General features: G+C 44.2%; 1 protein-coding gene across 7 annotated transcripts in view; it reads right to left on the bottom strand.

Moving 5' to 3' along the window:
- Nucleotides 1-24039, bottom strand: part of LOC142579570 (uncharacterized) — a 303963-nt gene that overhangs the window by 165608 nt on the left and 114316 nt on the right. For all 7 annotated transcript variants that reach the window (XM_075689924.1, XM_075689954.1, XM_075689963.1 and 4 more), the window contains exons 17-18: nucleotides 22579-22838; nucleotides 12108-12296 (exon numbers count right to left, since the gene is read on the bottom strand). In XM_075689924.1, the coding sequence (XP_075546039.1) occupies nucleotides 12108-12296; nucleotides 22579-22838 (449 nt within the window). The remainder of the gene's footprint in view (nucleotides 1-12107; nucleotides 12297-22578; nucleotides 22839-24039) is intronic.

The raw sequence follows: 24039 nt of genomic DNA, 5'->3' as shown, positions 1-24039 counted from the left end.
CAGGGCGTCTACCAAGTTGACATTTCCAAATTCCCTGAGTTTCCCAGGTTTTCCTTGAGCGCCTTTGCAAAATTCCCTGAGTGATGCGGAACTATGTTCTACATCAAGACGGGCTGAAACTATATTGCCCGATGCTGTCACTCTCAAGTAAGCATATGAAAAAAATAAAAGAATAACTTAATCCAATTTGAATGCTAAGGAGTATAGTGTTTAAGTTATTCCAAAAGAGAATAGAAGGGAGGGGTTAGTAAAATGCACAGCAAATAGGATGTCGTCGAAAAAAAATTACAAATCAGGTCGGACATTCTCAAATACGAATAAAAAGGAGATGCATACAGAAGCAAATATTTTTGAATATGAGCTATTTTTATCAACTGATAGCAAGCTCAGTGGTATGAGGCCTGAACTTTGTCACAATTGACATTCTCTCCAAATAGCTCATAAATCAACCTCAACTGTCCTGACATACTCTCAGCCCACACACGCCGCCTCAGTGTTGTGTTTCACTGCTTTAAAAAGTTTATTTTGGTTTGGATGAAGGGGGAACAACTGCATCTCAGCATCTCGGCATCTGCCAACACTTTGTTTTTTGAGCTCAAGCTTCTTCAAAACGGCGGCAGCGCACTTCCTTTCCCATTTGTTCCTCAATGTGTAGGTCCTTTCTGTTTTCGTACTCCTTCTGCCGCTTGTTCGCCCCATGGACCATTTGAAGCATCTTCTTGGTCAGTTGTGCAGTCAACGTCCGATTTTTTGAACTGCCTAGGGGCAGCTAAAACGTCCGAAAAATCGGCCAGTTGGAAAAAATGGATGAATGTCTTTTACTGCCCTTAAAGGCTCAAACTGCCACAGGCATATTCAAAAAAGCTCCGAAGGCATGTCAGTACACGTATTAGGCATATCGGTGCTTGTACTGTGACAGGAGATACCGGGTGCACGCGTGTATAATGAAGGAATACATGCTGTGTCCCGTGGCAATAGCCCCTTCCCACGCTTGTTATGCTTCACTGCAATACTTTGGCGTATGCTTCATCAAGTAACATTCCTGTACAGAAGCGAAGCTGACTTTCAGAAACCGGCTTTATGCAAAGCATGGTGCGTGCTTTTCAAGCTAAGCCAATCACCACAAAGGTGAAGTTGGTGCCGTTGCTGACAGCAGCGAATTCTTTCAATGAAAACACTGCAGCCAACAGCAAGAAGCTTAAAGCGACACTAAAGCGAAACAATAAATCAGTCTAGACTCATGAAGCATTGTTTGAGAACTCTGCAGGCAGTTATTTCAAAATAATAGTTTGAATATTAGATGAGAAAATGAAGGTCAAAGTATCAGCATTTGAATTTCGCGCCAAAACCCCAACACCGATATGTCAGACGTCAGGGATTCCAAAGTATGTTTTCGCATTTGGGCTGCCTTGGCTGAGTGAAGGTTCCCGAAACTTGCCATGTTTACTATTTGGTTCCTCTAGAACACAATGTAGTCAATTTGTGCTGCTATATACTTAAGTAGGCCCTAGAAGATGCCATCAAAATCCATGACGTCACAGCGACCAGGTGCGGGAATTTCAAGGAGGCGTCGCCACGCGTCTTTCGTTCTTGCACTTTTTCTGGCTTAGCAAGCGTCTTATCGTGGTATGAGTGGTGGTTTTGGCATTGTAGAAAAGTAATTTACTGATGCAGAAGAAATCATTTTTCTCTTTAGTGTCCCTTTAATAGCGAACATCGAACCAGCTAGGTCTAGTGTTGCCGCAGTGGTGGCTACGGCTGCCAGCGGATCTGCGTGCGAGAGCGCCGGTTCGAGCCGGCGAGGTAATCAAAATGGCGGCGGTGGTGGCTTTTATTAATGCCGTTTTGGACCTGCAGTCATGGCAAAAAGTCAGGAAAATCGGACGGCGAAGGGTTCTTGTGTCCGAAATTTCAGACGTTCTGACACATTGACTCTATGAGGTACGTGGTGGTGCCGCGAAGCCATCCAAACTATCGGGCATCTGGAAAGTTGGTAGTTGACTGTACACTGGCAACTCCTCCAACTGATGACAGGGCGTCAAAGACGGTTCATTACGATTCCTGTCTGTTACTCGAGCCAGCATTACCGCGACTTTCGAACCTTTCAATAAGATTACAGCTAATTTTTCCTGATAGAGGCACGAATTCTGTGAGTTTTCCTCGAGTTTTTTAGACTACTCAAAATCCCTGAGGATTCCCGGTTTTCCCGGTTGGTAGACACCCTGTAAATATACAGTTCAATTGCCTATTTTCGAATACATTTTTAGTTTTCAATATGTTGTTTTTCTGTGACCACTCTGAAAGTGGGAAAAGTACAGTCTCTAATGCAAGGTTCAGGCTTCATACCAGGCACACATGCGTGTTATAAAATGGCATATATTACTCCTTATGGATACCTCATTGCAAATAAGCTCAAAAATAATTTTAGACTCACTTAAATTAAAGAAAAAAAATTAATTTTGATTATTATTGAGAGCATCGATGAGTGCTTTCCTAAATAACATACTACCAAACAGCTAAAAATTATAAGACCTAGAGATTTGCATTATATACATCCTTGCATATATGCATGCGAAATTTGGCTAACATAATTCATATTAAGTAAAAGAATTATTGTGCACCAGCAGTAAAAACAGCCTAATATTGGGAAAAGAGAAAAACAAAGTTCAAAGTTCTAAACATGCTTATTACTACTGAAGATGGTATCTGCATAAAATTTGGCCAGAATGCAGACCAGTCTTTACAGAAGTGCAAAGTAAGCTTTACACTTACAAGCTTTCTAGCTAGCTCCTGTAGAACCTCCTTTGTGGAAGTTCTACAGCCTTTCTGGCCTTTGTTGAACCATAGTTCAGCTATAGAAGTGGCCATCTTCACAACAGTGCATGAATTCGGCTGAGCAATGGTGAATAAGCTGGTGACGGCTCAGTCAGGTCTACTGCTAGCCCATTCTTACACCAGGAAAGCTCAGAATTTAAGCAAAACTTGTGACCGTAACCATCATGAGTCAAGCATGAATGGAAAAAAGAGGCCCCTAGAGTCATCGTGCCTTGAATGGAATCATTTTTCACAGTCTTCTGGATGGAGAAATGCCTTGATATTTTACGCATAAAAACATAATGCTGAAGTGCAATTTTGCAACCAAATTATAAGAAATTACTTTTTTAAAAGATAAATACAGTCAAAACTCGCTATAACAAAACCCCACGACAACAAAATATTTTCGTATCCCCGGCGAACACCCATAGGATTCAATGCATTTCGTACCTCTCGACAATGAAATGTCGCTGTATTACAATCCGGCATCAATGAAATTTGCCTACTTCTGCAAGGCTAGAATGCTCCAAAATGTGCTCAAATGCAATTACTTTGCACTAAAATTGCATAAAATACTGCTACATTACACTAACACGGGCACCGCCATTTTTGTTTGCAAAAACAACCAAGCGCAAGGAGGCATAATCGCGTGTGCCAGAAACACATCATGGCTGCCACCTTGTTTGACGATCACCATACTCATTCGAAGCAGCACGCATGTTGCTACCAGAATGCGACTACGGTTTTTGCAAACTACTAGTGCAGTGTGTAATGTGCGCCTCGGTGAGCAAAATACAGCAAAAACAAGGAAATCCATGTCCCACCAACGTGGAATATGGTGCTTGAGATGGCGGTCACAGCACGGAGTGCCACGGATCGGGTTGTGATTAAGTGATCATCCGGAAATACGCTTCCATTGCTTCGAGAACACTGGTTTCGGTGCCACCCGACAGGCATTGTATGCGGATTCGGTACCGAACGTAGACTTGCACTAAGGGGCCATAATCTTGATCGATTAACTTCGGGTATACGAGATACGATCACTTTCGCACTTGGCACTATACGCATCGGCGTCTATGGGCGACAGCGTGCGCTGGAGAAATATTATGCTGCCGCTTGCGTGGAGTGCTGTTGCTCTGCATCCAGTGCCGAGTTGCACAAAATTTTGCAAAAGTGACAGCATTTTCAAAAACAAAAGACAAAGAATAATGCTCCACGGCAGTGCTGCCTGCCACTGCTGATCAACGCATGCGGCGTACAGTGTACTGCCGCCAATATGGTTGTCGGCAATGCGGTTGTCAGCAATGCGGCTGTCGGCAATGCGGTTGTAGGCAATGCGGCAAAGCTTGCCAAAGTAGGCTAGCGGAATTTTGACAGTAAAGTTTCGTTCTGTCACGCATTACCTATCTGTGCTGTCTCATTTCGCAACAACGAAATTCTCGCAATAGCGAATTTTTTCAGGTTCCCCGCAGATTTCGTTATTGCAAGGTTAAACTGTATGCTATTTTTCAACCCGGATCTCTCCTTAAGATACTCTTTTGGTATTTTGCATCTGCATAATGATACATTCGACAAGACAAGTATCAGTATCTGTATTTGCAATGCCCCCTATGAACTATTGTGTTCAATAGGATTCAAGTGACACCTAAAGGAAAACCCAGAAAAGAAAACCATAGTCATTGGTAGCTAACACATGAAAGCACGTAACGTTCATTCTAAGAGACCACATTTTTATGCTCACAACCACATACAATTGAGAAATTTGGTTGCTGTGTAAGCAAGTATTAATATTTACCATAATTAACTTTATAATTACAGTCAAACCTAGATATAGTGAACATAGATAGTGTAACAAATTATCAACAAAGTAAATAAGATGTTTCTCGCCACTATTTGCACACAGGTGTGAGCTTACAATGAATATTGGATATAACTAAGGTATTTTCATGACAGATACAACTTTGTTATGACGCGGTTGGACTGTATCGTCATCAAGTGGAATGATCCAACTGCAGCATTGAGGTAAGCCTGCTATTTGCTACAAAATGTGCTTAGAACAAGTTCTGGGAAAAACAGACTCAACATGTGTTGTGAAATGAATTGATGTTCAAGCTAAGTTTTACTGCATTTTGCTGCAGTATTTAAGTATTTGAGAATCAACGGTGACACCACCTGTCACCGCTATAGCAAAACACAGCACGCACAATGTGCCACTGCGTGGGTGTGAGGAAGGAGAGTTTCTTGTGCAGCTGTTTTGAAAAACTCTTCTCTGTGTAGTTTACTACCTTCGCTGACAGAAGCTATTCTTGCAATACTTTAAACGCAACTTCCAGTAGTGTGTAATTTTAGTTTTCACCCACTCAATAAAAATTTGCAGTTTCGCCCGAAAGGTGAAGCATCGACTGTGATGGCAAATTAGTACACAGCTATACAAAGTAAGGATAGTAGTTTTATTGGCCGTATAAACGTTTAAGCATTAGCTTACTAACTAGATTAACAAGCACGGTGTCATGCATACACAGATAAACATGAACACATCTCACTCAATCACCACAGAAACTCGCCATCAAAACACTGGAGTCAGGAAGTGCAGATGCAGCAGAAGCAGCAGCAGCAGCGAGCGAATTGACCTTCATGCTGCGTCTTGCTTCAACGCGAACTAAGCGTCGAAAGCACAGCGCATACGAAGCTACCAGCACCCGATAATCACAGGTTAAGTCCCAGTTGAACATGGGTGACCTTCAAGGTCAGCCTGATGGAACGAGACATTTTCAAGGTTTGTAGCTGGAGTGATAGAGCGGTCACATTAAACACTCTCCTTCGCTGTCCCCTTATACACATCATGGACACGATTATGCCACTGCCAAAAATTTACATCATCAGCAGAGTAGAATACACTTGGTAACTGCAGTAATAGCTCTGTATTTGTCTGGTTAAGCTCTGTGCCACCAGGTGGCTGCACTGTACAGGCACTTATGTTTGTGCCCACGCTCGCCTACTACTCCACCCGATCAGTCTGCATTTAGCAAAGTACCGAACATGCTAAAACTCTCAATAATGCACACATTGGGGAGACAGGACAGTTACTCAATTTTTCAGATTAACAAAGGTCAAATAACTTTTTACCATATTGGTTTAGCAGCGTATACCGGGTCATCGAAGTAAATCAGGAAAATTTATTATACAAGGAAGAACAACTAAAATAAAAGGAAAAAAATAAATGCATTCGTACAAACTTTGTACAGAGTTAAAAAAAGCGTTGTCAAATGAACTATTTACTCTAATCTCCGTCTGCTGCCAGAACCTTCCCAAGCCTAGACCTGAAAAGGCTACAGGCATGCTTCACCTCCTCTCTGTCCAGGTTCTTCATATCCTGTTTTATGAATGCCTTCAGGGTGTTCTTGGTGTTCGCAAACCCATGATTGCATCTTCCTTGCCTTCTGTGCCGGAGCTGAGCTTTGTTGAAACACATACTTCATTCCAGTGGCCACTTTGTTCATCTAGCGCTTCACAACCATCTCCAACAAGCTGACATAGCTGTCAGAAGACACCCTCAGACCATCATCCAAAAAGTGGGGTGCCATCACATCACCCTCACTGCTAACCACACCCAGCACTATCAAAGACATGGCAAAATTGGTGTGCATGACAGTTGGTACATCAGCCTCATTCTGGCATATCCAGCGGTCATTTTGGCAGTTTTGTCCCATGTCGAACGAAATTTTTTTGTCCCGAGAAGAACCTCGATAAACCAGCACTGGTCTGCTTCAGGTTGTTCAGGAATGCCTTGACCTTCATCTTCCTGTGAACCTTGTTCTTCTAAATTAACAGTTGCTGGTTTCTCAGTAAAAAGGATGTATAATGCAGGTCTTTCCGCACTGCCACGCTGATGACGGGCCTTGTCATGCCCATTGCATTTGTGAGGCCATTTATGTTTAGCCCAGGGTCTTGGTCAATTGTCTTTGTTTTCTTCAATCCTCAGCAAAATGCTGCTGTTCTTTGACAATCTATTCACTTTCTGTGCTTGGCTCGGTTTGCAGTGACATCTTCCTGTATGGTGCATTCCTTTAAAGTCTTGGCTATGCAGCACACATGCATTTTTTGTAGCCAAACTATGCAATAATTTGCTGCAGCATCTTCCTGGTGTGAAGCAATTCAAATACAGTAAAACCTCGTTAAACTGTACCTGCTTAAACAGTAGTTTCGTTTTAAAAGTAGTTAAGTCAAATCCCCGACTCAGGGGCAATTGAACATAATGTGCTTTGCATCTGCATAAACCGTACCAGCTTATTGGGCACGTATCGGTTAACACATAGTGTTTCCACTTTTCATCACGCGAACAAGGCGATGCGTCGTCTCCATCGGGCGGCCCGGCAGAACAACAAGCCTCAGAGATCAGAACAACGGCCTCCAAGTGCCCTGTGCATTTGCTCGTCAAGCCACACTAACATCAACATCATTTTGGCGCCCTGCCATAGAATAAAGAACTGTGCCAGAGAGCGTGGTGGCATCGTGCAAACAAGGACTCCTGTCATGCCGAAGCTCGGATAAAAAAGACAACAAATTAGACATAATTTGTGCTATCGAACGTGACACGAAGTCAGCACTGGCACACGACAGGGATCTACTGTTGACTACGGTACTGGCATTTGGAATGCGAGGAAGTTGCTCAGCAGTGCTGCTGCGACCATGTAGAGATGTCGGCTACGAGATTCGACTCTCCACCATTGTTGCTCTGTTGTTGCCGAAGTGATGTGGACGACACGGTAAGCGACAGCATGAGCGATTCAGGCCTTACAGTGGCAGAAGCTGCGCGTTACTTCAGCCTCACTAATGTAATCATCGCGATGAGAACAGCACCCTGCAATGAAAAAGCCACCCGGCGATTTCTGCAGTGCTACTGCCCACGTGCACGGAGAACATGCAACGCCAACAAGGAATCTGCCATGCGAGTGTTTGCCAAGAAGAGGGGGCTGGCTGAAAAGCTGGCTCGCAGCTTCAGTAAGTTTGAGGCCGCTGTCATCGCTGCTAGGCCGCTGCAGCATCAAACGAAAACAACTGTTTTGCGCGAAGTGAATAAATAGTGCACGTCTCTTTCCCCTTTCATCGCACTCTCTCTGAGTTCCGTTTTTGACAGGTAAGTGGGCGATCTAATGCTATTTCGGTTAAGCAGTGCTACCGTTTACTACGTACTTTTTCCGAGCTCCGGCCAACTACAGTTTAACAAGGTTTCACTGTACAGTAAACTCTCATTAAGACAAACTCAGTTAAGCTGAATTGTCGGATATACCAAATAAGAATAGGAATAGAAGTAGGAATGTTTGATTTGTTTTTCATAGACTCACTATAAAAAAAAGACACTTAATATGAAATGCTTTGCATATACTCTTCGGTTAAGATGAGCTTTTGCAGTAAGGATTGCAGTCATGGCAGGGCGTCTGCAGGACACCAAAGGAAAAGAAAAAAAATTGGCCAAGGTTAACTCTTGTGAACCAGTTATCACAATCGAAAAGTCTGTTTGGCTTAGTTTTGCAAAGATTATGCACACAGTGTTCCATTAAAGTTAGGCCACAGTCTTTCACACACATTAAACACACTGCCGAACGGGTTGTCCATGAAGAAGTCGCGGTGAAACCTGGCCGTTGCAGTCGAGCTTGCCGCCAGCCAAAGGGTGTGGTTTGTCAAATGTTCGTTCTGGGTGCCGTTTCTTGCATCCATGGCTTCATCTCCTTGTTGTTCATGTTGCTGAACGATGGCAGCTGTTGCAATAGCTTCGATCTTGGTACACTTCTGTGCTTGGCAAGCTTCCATAAAACATGCTAATCTGACCTGCCTTTGCTCAAGTGTTTCAGCAGGCAACTTTGCCTTTGCTTGACATCTTGTGCCTTGTCATCTAGCTACCTACTGGATGATTGGATTCAGCCTATCGCTTGCACTGAAGCGCATGCACAGACAGCCCAGCCAGTGTGCCATTCATGATGAGATTGAGCGACCAAGTGCAGGCGAAGCAGACAGTAAAGGCACGTTTATAGTCTCACGTTATCGGCGCACGGGTGAGCGTTGCTCGACGCCAGGCACGTCAGAGTGCGTTGGCCCATCTGGTTACGTTGGCTGCGCCAGTGCGTCGAACCATTGGTCAATCTATAAATGCTGTTGTTCTTGCTAACGTGACGTAACGTGTGCGCGCTCATGCTATGTCGGACAATATTTAGCCCTTTAACCCTCGCCTAGTCCCGTGGTACCGCAGCAGCGAGGCTCCCAGCGAGTGCACCTGTGACGCTTCTTCACAGCGGATCACGTGGCATGACATCACACCTGCCACACATGTGACCTGGTGGCTCAATGTCAGTGTGAAGCGATGAACGACCCTCAGAGATGATGGCGTAGTAAAGCTTTCACTCTAAAAAAGAGAAAGAGAAAGAAGAAGAAAAAAACTTTCTGGCACAGCGGAACCGTGCAGGGAGAGAGCGAGACAAGTGAGGGGAAGAAAACTAAAATATATCTTGCATGTCGCAATGTGTCTCTTAGTTGAGCAGAAATGGCAATATTTTGGTTTTTATGTTTCTGGCATGGTTGTTGGTCATGCTGCCGGCGCCTTCTTGAAACCAAAGTGCCTAGACGATCTAGTACTCGCTGGCCATGCTCAAACCGCAAGAAAAGCCAAGCCAAGCCACTAAGCTGTAAAGGCTGCATTTTTTATTTGCGCAATTCGTCATGCGAGTTTCGTTCATTCTTGTCATGAACTGTTCATGGTCGGTTGATCCCACTGTTAACATGGGTGGAGCGCCACTATGACCAGTGAAAAAGCACGAAAAGCGTGAAAAGGAACATCAAAAATGGTATTGCTAAAACGCGGCCACAGTCTGCCTTGGCCAAAGGCAAGCATATGTGCGCGTAGCAAGGCATTGGCAAATTTGGGCCATATTCTTGGCAGATAACTTTCAAAGATACGGTGGCTTTAGCAAGATTTCGCATGACTATCCCCGGATGTGTCAATGTGCAGCAGCGCTTACACACTGTGATAACATGCTTGACACTGTGCCAAGAATTCAGTCGCTCATAGATGCTAATGCATCTTGCGCTAGTTGTGTGAAAGATATCATGCTTGGCACTGCACCAAGAATGTCATCACTCGTAGATGCCTATGCGCCTTGCGCTAGTCATGTGAAATAAAAGGTCTCGGGAACCAAGAGGGCGCAGCAGAGCGCCCAACCAAGAGGACCAGCACAGCCGGCCTCTAAAACAGAAATGCCCGTGCCCTGCTTGCGCATCGGGCACCCGCCGCCCAACTTTATTTTCCTCTTCAATTGCAGCCGGCACCGAGGCACGGAACACTGACTAGAGCGTCCCCGCGTTGAGGCATCAGTAGGTGCAACAGGGCACCCCGCCCAAACGGAACGGCGATAAGGTAAGTTAGTGAAACAGAGTTTCAAAATGGTCCGTGGCCAGTCTAAGTACTGCCAGTCCGTTGGGAGCAAATGGTTGGGTGAAGAGATTCAAGAAATCGATGCTGGGAGTTGTGCTGCGGATGAATGGTATACAGTACTTTTGCACAGAGTGTGAAGGCAGGTGCCTCTGTAGCACTTCACGTAGGCTATGTGAAACGAACGAGGACAGGGTGTTGTAAGTGGTGGACATGACAAGCCGCAAGCTTTATCGTCCCACTTTTACAAATGCGTGAGCCTTGGTGGATTTAGCCTGTTCATGTGCTTGTCCTGTGTTGCCCGACTTGTGGTCGACGTCGCAAGTTGCAGACTTTTACGTGCGACATTGCCAGTGTAACGACAACGGAGTCTGGTGCAAGCCGGCCGGAGCATGGTTCTTACTACGGTTAATGGCTTTGGATGCGAGTGGCGTCTTAGACAGCTAGGAAAGTGTTGTCAGATGGCGCTCAATGACGGCATTAACTCGGGCTGGCGAAAATCTGTGAAAGTCGGAACAGTAGCAGCCGATTCATGCTGCTTGGTGAGCTCCAATGCGGGCACGACGCGAAGGATAGGATGAAGTGGTGGATGCGAGACACCATCAGGACTCGTGTCACAGGATGGTGGTGTCAGTCTATCTGCCTTATCCATGTCGCATGATGTTGTTCACAGCCTCCAATGTCTGATTTGTCAGAGCTGTTGCCACAAGGGCTTTTGACAGCCAGCCAACCGAAGGAGAGGATGGGCAGCATAGGGAAGGGACGGAGATCACTGCTGCAGCTGCGTCACTCTCACTGGCTTGTAGGTGCCGCAGTGTACCGTGGGATTGAACATCCTCCGAGCTCGAGAGCCACCTCAAACTGCGCTAACCTTGCACCAACGCAGGAGGACCGGAATGGCAGTAATGGTGGGCTGAAGTGGGGCTCTGGCCAGTTGGCCATGGCAGTGTGTCACGCAGTGAAAGGCGCATTTTCCTGGGTTACCAATGCCGGGAAATGAGGAGTAGTAGTCGAGCAATCGATTAAGAAGACCAGCGCAGCAGGCTTCTAGAACAGCAATGCCTGTGCCCTGCTTGCACATCAAGCACGCGTCGCAAAACTTTATTTTTTTCTTCCTTTGCAGCAGGCACCAAGGTGCCAGCTGAAAGCGTCGACCATAGAGTCCTCGCATAGCAGCGTCGGTAGGTGCTGCAAAGGTATCCCCAACAGTGATGATCCAAGAATGCAGCATACCTTTTCTGTAGCACTTGTGGGACAAAGTCCCTTAATTTCTGGTGAATTTAGTACATGTATTTCAGACAATTGCTGGTGGTCTCGGTGGCGTATGTGACCATGTTGCCACTTCCCCACCCCCGGGACAGGGAGGGAGGCACCTCTGACAAGCCAAACTTCTGATAAGACGAACAAGTTTTCACAGTCCCTTCGAGTTTCTCTTAAAGAGAGTCTACTGTATTGCCACCCTTCTGTGGTACTTGCAGCTCATCATTGAGCAAGTGACAACTTGCATAGTGTCCCCGTGGTTAGTCTTTGAATAAAGTTCTGGTACAGAGCAAATGTGTCGTTTATTTTCGGTACATTATTGCCAGGCTGAATGTTAAAAATTTCAGATTTATCTCGACAACCCAGTATTTTTGTTACATACCAACATGTTAAAAAGCTTGCTAATGCATGTGCACATTATTATTCGATTAGATATTCAATATTGATGGTAAATGTCTATTCATTGCACTAGAATATTTTTATATTTGCACACTTGTCATTGACATGCCTAGACCAGAAACCAAGGTTTTCGCAATACACTAACACGTAAACAAAAAGGTAAAAACACACACAAACACAATGATAAAAGCAGGGTGGGAGAGAGACTCGCCTGGCCATGTTGCTGGCGTCATTCCAATAAGGCCTTGGTGACGACTTGCTTTGCTTGCTATCCACCCGCAACTTTTTTGCTCGCGCTTCCAATGAGGTCACAGTTTTGCAGAGCAGTTCAGCAGTGTTGCGGCAGTCACGCAAGGCTCGATAGATAGCCTCAGCTGATGAAAGCTGCGCTGTATCCTTACTGCAATGCGGAAAAAGAATGTATGGAGGGTGAAAGAGACAGTCTGCAAAGCACAGTCGGGTAACAAGTGGTGGTGGCCATCACACACACAAACAATATACACATTTGTAAGCACAAAGAGTGGAAAAGAGATTACAAAAAGGGCTATTCAAATGCCTTAGCCCTCAGGGAAATTTTAGAAGTATTGAGGCATTTGGAAGAAAATATGACACGTATATTTGACTAAAAGAAACAGTGAAGCAAGAACACATAATGCACTTAACATTCGGACAATGTTTTAGAGACCTATTGAGCCTCTTCGCAGAGCAGTTTGTTCCAGAGGAACGAGATGGCACTTTCAGCAACGCGTCACACGTAGCCTCAGTGACAGCGCACGAATACGAAACCACTACCGATTCCACCTTGTTTCTGTGCCATCAGCTATCGGAAATGCAACTGCATTTTCGATAGCGCACTGTGCTCCAATCATGCTGGATTGAATCATGTGGATTAAAGATGTGTGCAGTAGTCAGCTGCAAAAATAGTGACTGGCATATTAAGGAATGGAATGAATCTGTGTAGCCAAGTTTGCAGACCATTGCTGCAACTGTCTGTACGTGTTACCGGCACTTCGAGATGTACGGCTTTCTTCGCGGATACAGAAATTTCGTCATTCGCCAGCATTGTATCGCTAACCTTCAGAGAAAGTGCTTCAGCCCTGGAACGTCAGCAAGGGGGAGTACCACTCGTGTTAAACAATGACAAAGGTAGTAGCGCTGCTTTCTGTCACAGTGTGTTTTCACGCACAGTATCTACACACATCTACCCAAACTGTCACGGAATCTTACGCCCACTCTATCGCCAAGATGTCAATAAGTGAATGTGCGGTCCCTTGAATATATGCGGACCATGTACGCACAATAAATGACGGACTACACTGGTAACGCACAAATGGTCGAAGCTGAATGTTTCGCGACGGTCCACAAGAGTAAGCAAGTTACTAGCGATAATACATATTTGCTACAAGGTATTACAATGTACAAAATGGCCATGTTTGAAGCCTTGCACACAGCAAGAACAAATCAATCGGAACTGAGCACACCCACAAGCAATTAGGCAGAAATACTCAGATGGTGACTGCACCAAGAAAATTTACAGTCAGAAATGTGACAAACCCCTGCTTCAAAATATTTGCCAAATAAAGAACGAAGAGCAAAACGCACCAATCCTGATTCAAATCACAAGTGGAGAGTTTGGATAGCTTGGAATACATATTTAGCCTCACTTTTAAAACAAGCACCATATACGCTGCTCACACCCTTTGGACGTAGCTTCTTTTAAACTGCTTTTGCATGTTCTCTGAAGCTGTGGCCAAAGCTTCGTGTTGTCCACCCAGTCACCATCGACGATATCTCTTGAAACAGGTTTGCTGAGCCACACCAGCGTCATACACACCCATTATAAATGCAGAGGCAACAGAGGCAGTTGAGGCAAGCAATGGACATGTCACCACGTGATCAAACATGACAGCACCCATGAGATCGCAATGAAAAGAGGCAATAAAAATTAAATTTGATCAAAAAGAACACAGATACTACACCCTCACCCTAACCCATGTTGGCAGAAATTTGCAGCATTTTTTACACCCGATCAGAATGTCATACCTTTAAATCAATTTCAATTACACACGGAACTCGGCAAGATCCATAGCACCCACAGAACAATTCTTAAGAAAGTTGATTCAAAACCGGAAATCATATGCCCGTTATAGAACAAACAAACAAACAAGGAACATTACTAAAGTTGAGCCCGGATGCAACGAACACCTTCATTGCACAAAATGTGCTTGTTATGTCAGCCTTTTCTTACAGTTGGATTTCTTTTAAAATTAACAATGAAAAACTGAACAAATTGCAGAAGGGACACTCACAGTTTTGCCCGAAAGGCAAAGCACTGATTGCGGTAGCAATTTAATAAACAGCTGTATGCAGTAAGACTAGTAGTTGTATCAGTTGTATAAACTGCTCAAAACATTCGTTTAGTAACTAAATTAACAAGCATGGTGTCACGCTTACACAGGTAAACATGAACACGCCTCCCTCGATGACCATGGACACTCGCTGTCAGAACGCAAGCGCGATGAAGAGCGGCAGCAGTGGCGAGCAAAATTCCCTTTGCGTTGCCACTCAGCTTTAACCCTTTCGCTGTCCCGGACGTACCGGTACGTCTTCACACTCCCCCCACAATGCCACTGACGTACTGGTACATTCTCTATCAAGCGTTCAAAATTTTGCGCCTGAGCGCAAAGCTGACACTCCTGGACTGGCCGCGCCATCTGTTGAGTCTTTCTACAAGTTCGTATTTTCGCCCCGCACTGTGCTGCTACATGTATTGAAGAGTACAGTGTGACTGCCACTCCCCCCTTTCTCTTTGCTGAGTGGCGCGGTCACTCTGCGTTCGCTGGATCATGCGTCGCGCGCGTGTGGTTATGTGTTCAAGGGTTGTTCTGCTATCTCCGCTTGTTTCAAGGTTTTTATTTTTCTTCTGTTGGTGTGTCTGCTACGGCGCGTCAAGATCAGGGGCACGTGCCGTTGCCTCTCCGAAAAGAGAGCAGATTGCTCCTTTCGCTCTCTCGCCGCACCCTCGCTTCCGACTTGCAGCAGTAAACGTAAAGCCCCTCAAACTTTGTTTTAGCCTTTTTCCATCTCCCACTGTCTTCCTGATCACACAACGTCCCATTTCTCTCCATTGTGCGGGTGACTGAAAGCGCATCCTCCCTGCGCGCAATTACTTTCGGATAGCTGAGCGCACGAGACCTTTATCTGCTCATTGGAGCGATGGCTCTTCCGATTCAGAATACGAGCCGAGCTCGGATTCGGACTCGGACAGCGTCTCATGCGAGGAAGAGATGAGTTCCGCATCGTCAGATTCGGATGTTGAATGGATGTTATAATCAGGCTGATGATGATGATGATGATTACTAACAACAGCTGCAGAACACGGAAATGTGCATATTGCATTGACTATGTTATTTGTATACCAATCATAATCAAAAATAAATTGCTATGTTCATTCCCTGTTATGCTCGTTCCCTGAAACCAAGTCGACACTGGGGGTGCGTCACGGCCAGAAAGGTCCGACAGCGAAAGGGCTAAAATTAATGAGGTTTTCAGCAGTTGGACAGTCATGTAGCAGACCCCAAGCTTTGTTTTGTTTTTTCCTTGCCTTTTGACATTCGTCATTCTGCCACGGGATGCGGCGTTTATTAGACAGTTTGCTTGTTTGCTGGATGCATTTTGTGGCAGCATCTGTTATAAACCTGTCAAGTAAGCCACAGCACTGTCTATATTAAGACCAGCAATGTCCTCCCTGTCTCAACGTGTACATTCCCAGAATAATTCTCAGTTCGCCGAGTCAACCTTCCATCGAGGAGGATGTGGGGAGCAGTCATCCTGTGTTGTGAGATTAGAACTATCGGGAAGCGGTCTTCCCGTAAGGGTTCTTAATAACATTTCACTCGAGGTACAGCAGCAGAGTGCTGGATACTATGCTTAAGTCAATTGAGGAGTAGGCGTTGTGCGCAACGCTATAGTACGTCGGCACCTTCTTATTGAGCAAGCATGCACCAGATGAATAGAAAAAGTTTTCTATTAACCAACCTCTTTGATCGCAATATATGGATCACAACAATATATGGATTAACCAACCTCTCTGATCGCAATGGTAGTCCCCCCACAAAGTGTTATGCACATTTAGATCTCCGACAACAATATATGGATTAACCAACCTCTTTGATCGCAATGGGAGTCCCCCCACAAAGTGTTATGCGCATTTAGATCTCCGACAATATATGGCTCAGAGAGTGCATCAATGTAATTTTGAAATTCTGTTTTATGAAGTTGATAGCTGGAAGGCATGTATATAGAGCTGATAATAACTAGCTTATTAAGCAACACCGCTTGAACAGCAACTGCCTCTAGGGGTGCATGGAGCTTATCTTCATGACAGGCTACACATCTATCGACCATAATAGTTACACTAGATGATGCGACTGCATTATCACGGTATTTACGAAGAATAGTATATTGTGGAAGAAAATTTGTTTGTATGTGTTTGAGATGCGTTTCTTGAACACACAGCAGCCTGGCACTAAGTTTGCAGAGGAGTTCTTTAACGTCACCAAGATTATGGAGGAGACCTCTGACGTTCCAATCAACTATTTGAGGTCCCATATTAAAAAAGAGTTTCATGCGGTATGTTTAAGGAAAGAAAGTTAGCTTATAGAGGTCTTTACAGGCCCTGTCATTCGAGGATTCTCTTTTTTGAAGCAGTGAAGAGATTCTCGCTGCTCCTTAGGCGCTAGCTGCACCGTTTGGCCGGGAGTCGTTTCCATCACATCTCGCGGTGCATTGGACGGCCATTCTTGCGAGCGCTGTGTTTGATGTGAAGGCCTCGTCTCAGGGGACGAGACCCGTGCGGCCACTAGCCCAGAAGCAGATGGCCCCTTCTTCTGGGATGGCGGAGCAACAGTAGCTGCAGCCGCCGAGGGGCAGATGGCGTCACCGCCAGCTCACACTGTGTGGGCCGGACAGTTGCCAGGCGCCGTTGTGGTGCTGCCCCCTGATGCACCGCTTCAGCAAAACTTACTTTGGGCAGGTAGGACACCCGTCTGTATGCCTCCTTGAATTATATATTTTATTTTACTTTTATTGTCATAATTTATTTTTATTTTTTCCAGGATGGCCATGACCACAAGTACGCAGTGTGCTCCCCATCACAGTTCACACAGTGGAGGGAGTTTACACGTGATTCCAAGAGGTGTTCATTTGCATCACATTTCGCACAAGTCTGACGGCCTTCACAGTTGTGTGAACTGTAGCCGAAATGCTGGCACTTGAAGGATCACAGGGGATTTGGGACATACGGCCTGACCCAAATCCTCACATATCCTGCTTCGATAGTGTCAGGCAGGATGCTTAAGCCAAATGTAAGTATTAGGTGTTTGGTATCAATTTTTTTTCCATCACGCCTCATTTTAATTCGCTTAACATTGATCACATTCTGATCACTCCAACCCTCTAGGAGTTCAGCTTCAGACAATTCTGTATCAGATCAGCATTGGAGATAACGCCTCAGGAGGTATTCATAGTACGGTGTGGGGTCACTGTTACTGGAACATCCCCAAAGGACACAAGATTGGGCAGTTTTTCATGTTGTTTCTGATCCCGGAGCTCCAGAAACAGATCACTGCTTGCCATTTTTGATACTTTGTAACCAGGACCGAAAACTTCAGTCAGAGATTTCGAGATGACGAAGGGTGAGGTAATTCTTGTAGTTTTTTCAGGTTTATCAGAGTGGATTACGTAAAAGCGAGAAAAATTCTGTGTTCGGTTACCAAAAAATTGAAAGACGTCTTCGGTGTGCCCTCGCTTCTGAGAGCAATCAAGAAGTGGGGGGAAGGAAGTTGCCATGGATATACATAATAGATTCGGCAGCCCCACCATGGAACTCAACGAGGGGACACTACGGGACCTTGAAAGGACAGGTCCTGCATACGCCAGCTGTACGGCACTACTATAACCAAATACAGTGTACCCAAGGTTGGCTAACCACACAAGGTTAATCCTAAAAAATTGGAAGTAAAAGGAAAAAAAAGAGTGGACATGAAAGATTCAAAAACAGAGAGAAAGACAAAGATTGGAGAGGGGGACAGGAAAAGGTAACTGCCGATTTCCCCCTTGTGGGTCAGTTCGAGGGTGCCGTCTACGTGAAGCTGAGGCCAAAGGGATGTGTTGACTCCGCCGAGGGGCCTTAAAAGTTCGAATACTCGGCATCAGCTCAACCCCATAATCCCGCTTTCCCTGGACACACCCCTGCAAGGATAGAATAGAGGCAGAAACATGATTCAATGCTCATTTCACTCCTTCAGTATTCAGGAACACATTCAGATAACTTTTCATTTGCTCACTGTAAAACTTCTTGCCAGTCTTTCCAAAAACTTGTATAAAATTGTATAAATAATTGTATAAAATATTTGCTTTATTATGTAGAAAAAAAAACTAGTTGCATATTTACAACTAGTAGCACATTAAATGACCTATTTTAAATTTATATCCACTAGTAACAATAGCATTAAAAATTTTGCTTGAGGCCCAGGTTATTGATACCACAGGAAGCGCATTTTGTGAGATTGGTAGTTTCCCGGTCATACTCGTCACTGGATCCCTTTATATGAAGAAGTTAATGCATCGTTCCAAAACTGCTTCATCAGAGATCTTTTCAGAGACATTTACACTACAGTCAGCTGCAAATCAAATCAAATTTATTTCAACATAAAACTGATGCTGAGGACCGTGGACAAAAAGCCAGTAGGCTTGACGTGGTCCATGGCCCTGTTTTACAGGCAGCAACAAATACAACAAAGAATTAGCACGGTTAAATACAACAGTAATTGGAAAAATATGATTTCCACACTAATAACTGCGAAACATTAATCATGATAACTATGAGCAAGTATTAAAAAAAAACAGTCTACACAATGAGTAATTCTCATAAATACAGCTAGTCATGAAATACATAACAAAAAACACAAGAGATAATAAAACAAATGCAGCACTATGTACATCTCTATTACGACACAATATATGAAAATATTTCATACAGTAACATATACAGAAGGATTCGATACGCAAAATACAAAAAAATATTATTATACAAGAATTGAACATGTTCAAAGAACATTCATACGTCTATATACATATTTGCATCTAGATATATGTTTATCCTAGCACAGAAATAAGCATTAGTTAATGTTTGCCTTGTTTAAATGGTAGGGTAGACGAAAACATAGCATTTGATAAGTATCATTTGTTCTAGGCCTTGGTAGTTCCCATATTTCAGGACTCCTTGGACTTATGTTTGCTATTAAGTTGGAAATACGTTTTAGGGTGTCGTTTCTTTTAATACTGATCATACTGATATACTGAACATATTTTGATAAATGTTAAGTATTGACAGCAAATTGAGCTTTTCAAATAGAGGACAAGTATGTGTTAAGTAAGGGACATGGAGTATGCAACGTACAGCCTTTTCCTGTATTCTATGCAGTACATTGATATTAGAAAGCGTTGTAGTGCCCCAGACAAGATGGCAATAGTTTATATGTGGTAATAACAGTGATTTCTACAAAATAAGCTTAATACTTTCTGGAAGAAAAAAACGCAACTTGCATAGTCTTCTCATGTTGACCCGCTGTTAGAAAGGTATGCATTGACCATCTATGTCCAACAGACAACTGTTGAGCTACTTGGTCTTGCACTGCTGATTAGGAAAATTAGCAGAACAAAAAGACGCCACCCACAGATAGGAAAGACAAAGTCAAGTGCGACTCACAACTGTTTAATAGCGAGAAAAGTTTCACATATAGATCACCTTGTCATGCATGCATAGCATAAAAATACAGAGGCATCATAGGAAGAACACGTGCATATCAAAGAGAGTTGCGCAACAAATCTCTAGTTATGTAGTGCAATTGACGGCTCACTTATACAACCATCTTTGTTATTTTTGATAAAAAAGGCTTCCAAAGCAAGTATAAAAAAAGTGTTACCACTTCTGCGCAGAATGGTACTCTCCAAGAAATGAGCCTCACAACCACACGCAGTAATGTGGGCCACCATATGTGTACGGTAATGCCATAAAGTTCCTTCTAGACTTGCTTTGGAAGACTTTTTTTTTTTTTGTTAAAAAGAACAGAGATTGTTGCATAAGTGAGCTGTCAACTGCACTACTTAACTCAGAGTCTGACTTCTTGCGCAACCATCTTTGACGCACATGTGTTCTGTCTGATGTTTCTGCATTATTTTATTGTGTGTGTGACAAGGCGATATACAGTAGAGCATTGTTGATACCACTTTATTCCGTACGATTCCCGGTACCAACGTCCGCAATAGAGGAAAAAAAAATAACCAAATAGAGTTACACTTCTTTATAGCCAGTTCATACGTTCCTGGAAAACAATATCTTTTGACACCAACCATCAGTACATTTCCAAACTGCAATCATATGATATGTTGTCTGGTTGCAAGATTCCTTGTAAATAAAAAACTCAAAGCGCGTGAGATTGAGAACAGTAGCCACTGTTACGGCTGGCGTCTAACACCTCGAGCAGAAAGGACTTTCACCCACCATGCCTCGTCAAAATGAAGCGTGACTTCCTAATTCGCCATGGTCATCTCGAGTGTCTGCCAGTCTGGCGGAAGCCCGGCAGTGTTAACAGGCCTCTTTTTTTTGTGTGTGTGTGTGCGTACGACTTTAGAGGGACCCTTTCCTCGAACTGTCAAGCTCTACAGGAGAACTTCCGCGAACCAGCAACGCCCAAAAGAGAAGGACAAGCATCTGCAATTCCTGGACCTGAGGCTTGGTATAACCGGAGGCGGGACGCCCTCCTCCTTGCAACAGGCTCAGTATAGCCGGACGAGGAGGGGCCCTCTTTCCACGAATCAGACTCTGTGCCGGTCACGTGACGCCGACGGAAGCAAGATCCCTCCCACGATTGTAGAGAGCCTATTTAAGGGGCTCCGAAACGTACTTTTTTAGAACACTTCATTCTCTTCTCAATATCTTTCATCAACCTCTGAATAAACCGTGCAAGTTTCGCACTAGAAACCGTCTCGTCCTTGCCCGGTCGCCATGGTCTACCGGATGCCTGCAGCCCGCCGACAACACCACGCTACCCAATAGTAATGTCGGTCGAGCTTCAATAAGCAGGTGTCGCTACAACTCGGCAGCAGTACGATACGCTACCCTGGAGTACGCAACACCACCCACCGAAGCAGCTTCCTTGCAATACTTGCCCGCTCGTCTCAACTCAGAACGCCAGCATGCACACAGTTTCCTATTCCAGTACCAGCAAATCTCCTCGCAGTTTGTTGCACGCCGAATTCACAGCTATCACCGCCAACCCTATTACAATAAGCATTTTCACCTATCTGTTTCACAGTGCGTGGGGTAAAGTGCCATTGTTAGTGTACTCCACACCTTTAATAGGTGATAACCTAGGATCTTCACCGTTCCCTGCAGCAGGCAGTGAAGTGAGCATCGTGTTTCACTCTGGCGGCATCGTAGACCTCGTATTACATTTCAGTTTCCCATGCGGTCTAAAAATACTAAGCAATTGAATGTGTCTTGAGTTGCTTGGGCTCCAGAGTGACGCACCTCGGCCGTCTCATGACGCAAAGATTCGCGTAACGCTTCAAATTACGTACATGTCAAGTACAGTTGAGCCTGCCAAATTTTTTTTAGTGACTTCAGATCGTACATTTTCCTGGTTAACATATTTTTGTAGAATCTTTTTCCAAAAAGTACGAGCGAGGTTCTACTGCGTATGCGAAACCATTCCTGCAATTAAACAGTTGAATAATGTTTGTTTTGGTTTCCCTTCTTGTGTGCATTTTTTTTGTGTTACACTAATTTTCCTCATTAGCAATGTCCACAAGGCTGAGCTGGTGTCCCGCACTAGGTTTTCGTAGAGATCGAGCAGAAGGAAATGCCAGCTTTCCGAAAGTAGCTTATTCTTGCAGTATCCCATAAGAGAGACAAATATCCTTGACTTTAGCAAGCATCAGAGGACCATGGATGGGAACATTTGACATATTGGCGCTCACAAAATATTTAAGAGGGGATCTTCAACATTATGGGCACAATGTTAACTTCTTCGTAACTTTGCCGTTATCGCTTACTGTAGCCCTTGCTTTTTGCTTCAGAGTGATTGAGATCCTTGTCTTTGCTACATGCAGCCCAACCATAATTGCCAATGTGATGCAACTGCTGTGAGGACACATCTATCAGCCAGAAAGGGAAAAAAAATGGGATAAAGATAAAAATAATGCGCTGATTGACTGCGCCTTACCATGTGACATCCCTGGTTTCCCTCAGCTCACCAAGACATGGCCACACCTAGCTGTACAATCAGTTCAATCCGTTCGTTGTAATTGAACTAAGCAGGCTCACCGGGTCGTTATAAGTGGACTGCTCTCTCAGAATCCTTGCAGAACTTTATGGGTGTGAATAAACTGTTCATCGTAACTGAAAGTTCACATAATATGGCGTCGTTATAATTGGGATTACCTGTATATAACTGTTTACAAACTATTAGCATACTTTGTAGCTTATTTGGGTTGTAACATTTTCTTCACAAAGATTAATTTATCATTACTCTGAACAGTGCACAACTACAGTGTGGTCTATCAAAACCGGAAAGCTGTTTTACGTGGTACTCTTACGAGTAGCAGAAAGGACTTACATGTTGTAGCGATGGGCAACCTGCTCCTTCCAATCTAGATCAAGGCGCGCATGTACTTCCTGCAGCTGTTCTTCAACATAGTGCTGCAGGCGCCGAGCCTCCGACAATCGGCTGGCTGAGACAGGGTCCAGGCCTCGATCACTAAGAAGTCCCGCATACTGGGGATCACAGTTTCGCAAGTACCTTGTACGAGCCTCTTCCAACAGTGCAAAGGTCTCAAACACCAGGCTCCGTAGGGCATGCACATCTGCATGAGTCTTCTGTAAAAGCAGGGGAAAATCCTGTTATTAACTTATAAAAAGATAGAAAAACATAGCCATTTCATAGAGACCTTATTCTGGTGGTTGTACTTTCGGTCACAGAAGCAGATAAGCAGTTCCATTTTTAAAAAAAGTCTGTTTCAAAATAAAAAAATAACGGGCAAACATTCATGTTTCTGAGCAGCCCAATTTCTCTTTTGCAGGCACATGGTGCACACTTGTGCAAATGGACCTTAAGAGGACTTTTTTTGGTGCTTCTAAAAAGCAAATTTGAAAACATTTGTGAGGCTTCAGCGGCAAAAAAGCGTCCACACATTTGAACAGCGTCCTGTTCAAATGATGTACTGAAAGGTGGAAATTGCACCTGTGTGTGTAACAATACCATCTGGTCCCTTCATTGCAAGAAGTAAACACAAGCTATGGAGAGGTGCAGTTTTCTCCCAAGTCCTGCACTCTGTAGACCTTTGATGCTGACAGCACATACACCTATGCAACCACTTCTACCTGAACCCTAGCTTTCAAATTGAGCAGCTGTACAGGAGATGCAATACTTGTGGCCCACTCATGCCTTACATGGCTTATGTGTTGAATAAGCAACATAATTGTACTACAGCACAGCTCACAGCCATGCCGCACACGGATGTGAAAATTCTATGGGCTAGCCATTGGCCAATTGCTGGCACACCACTGCTTATCTAAACATGCTCCCTGTTAAGAACTAAATATGCTAACTGCTATTTCAGCAACCAAAACTAAAACTGTTTAGGTGTGCATTAAGGGTCTGGAACATGACAGCAGCTCATGCAACAATAATTGATGCATTGCAAAATGATAAATATAATTTTGGAGCTGAATGGTATTGGTAAGCAAAAAAATGGCTTAAAGACTGAAAAACAGAATCGAAAAGAGGTAATAAGTTTTTTAAAGAACCCCTCACTAGGCCCCATAGCAAATTTTGGTTAAACGCTGCAAGTTCTTACATGTTCTCTAGGGAGCGTTCTGCCGCAAAAATTTTTCAAATCTGCTCATTAATACCAGAGACAGAAATATTTCAGTGCCGCGAACCCATGATTTCAGCAGGAGGGCTCCACTGGCAAGCAAGACACTCTCTCCACTCATCCCGTTTAGACTCCGCAAGCGAAATTCCTTCCCTGCATTCTCCCATACCGAACCTCGAGGATCGCGTGACGCATACGTCACA

This window comes from Dermacentor variabilis, chromosome 1, assembly GCF_050947875.1.
Source record: "Dermacentor variabilis isolate Ectoservices chromosome 1, ASM5094787v1, whole genome shotgun sequence".
Classification (NCBI taxonomy): domain Eukaryota; kingdom Metazoa; phylum Arthropoda; class Arachnida; order Ixodida; family Ixodidae; genus Dermacentor; species Dermacentor variabilis.
This window is presented reverse-complemented; position numbering and strand designations above follow the sequence as displayed.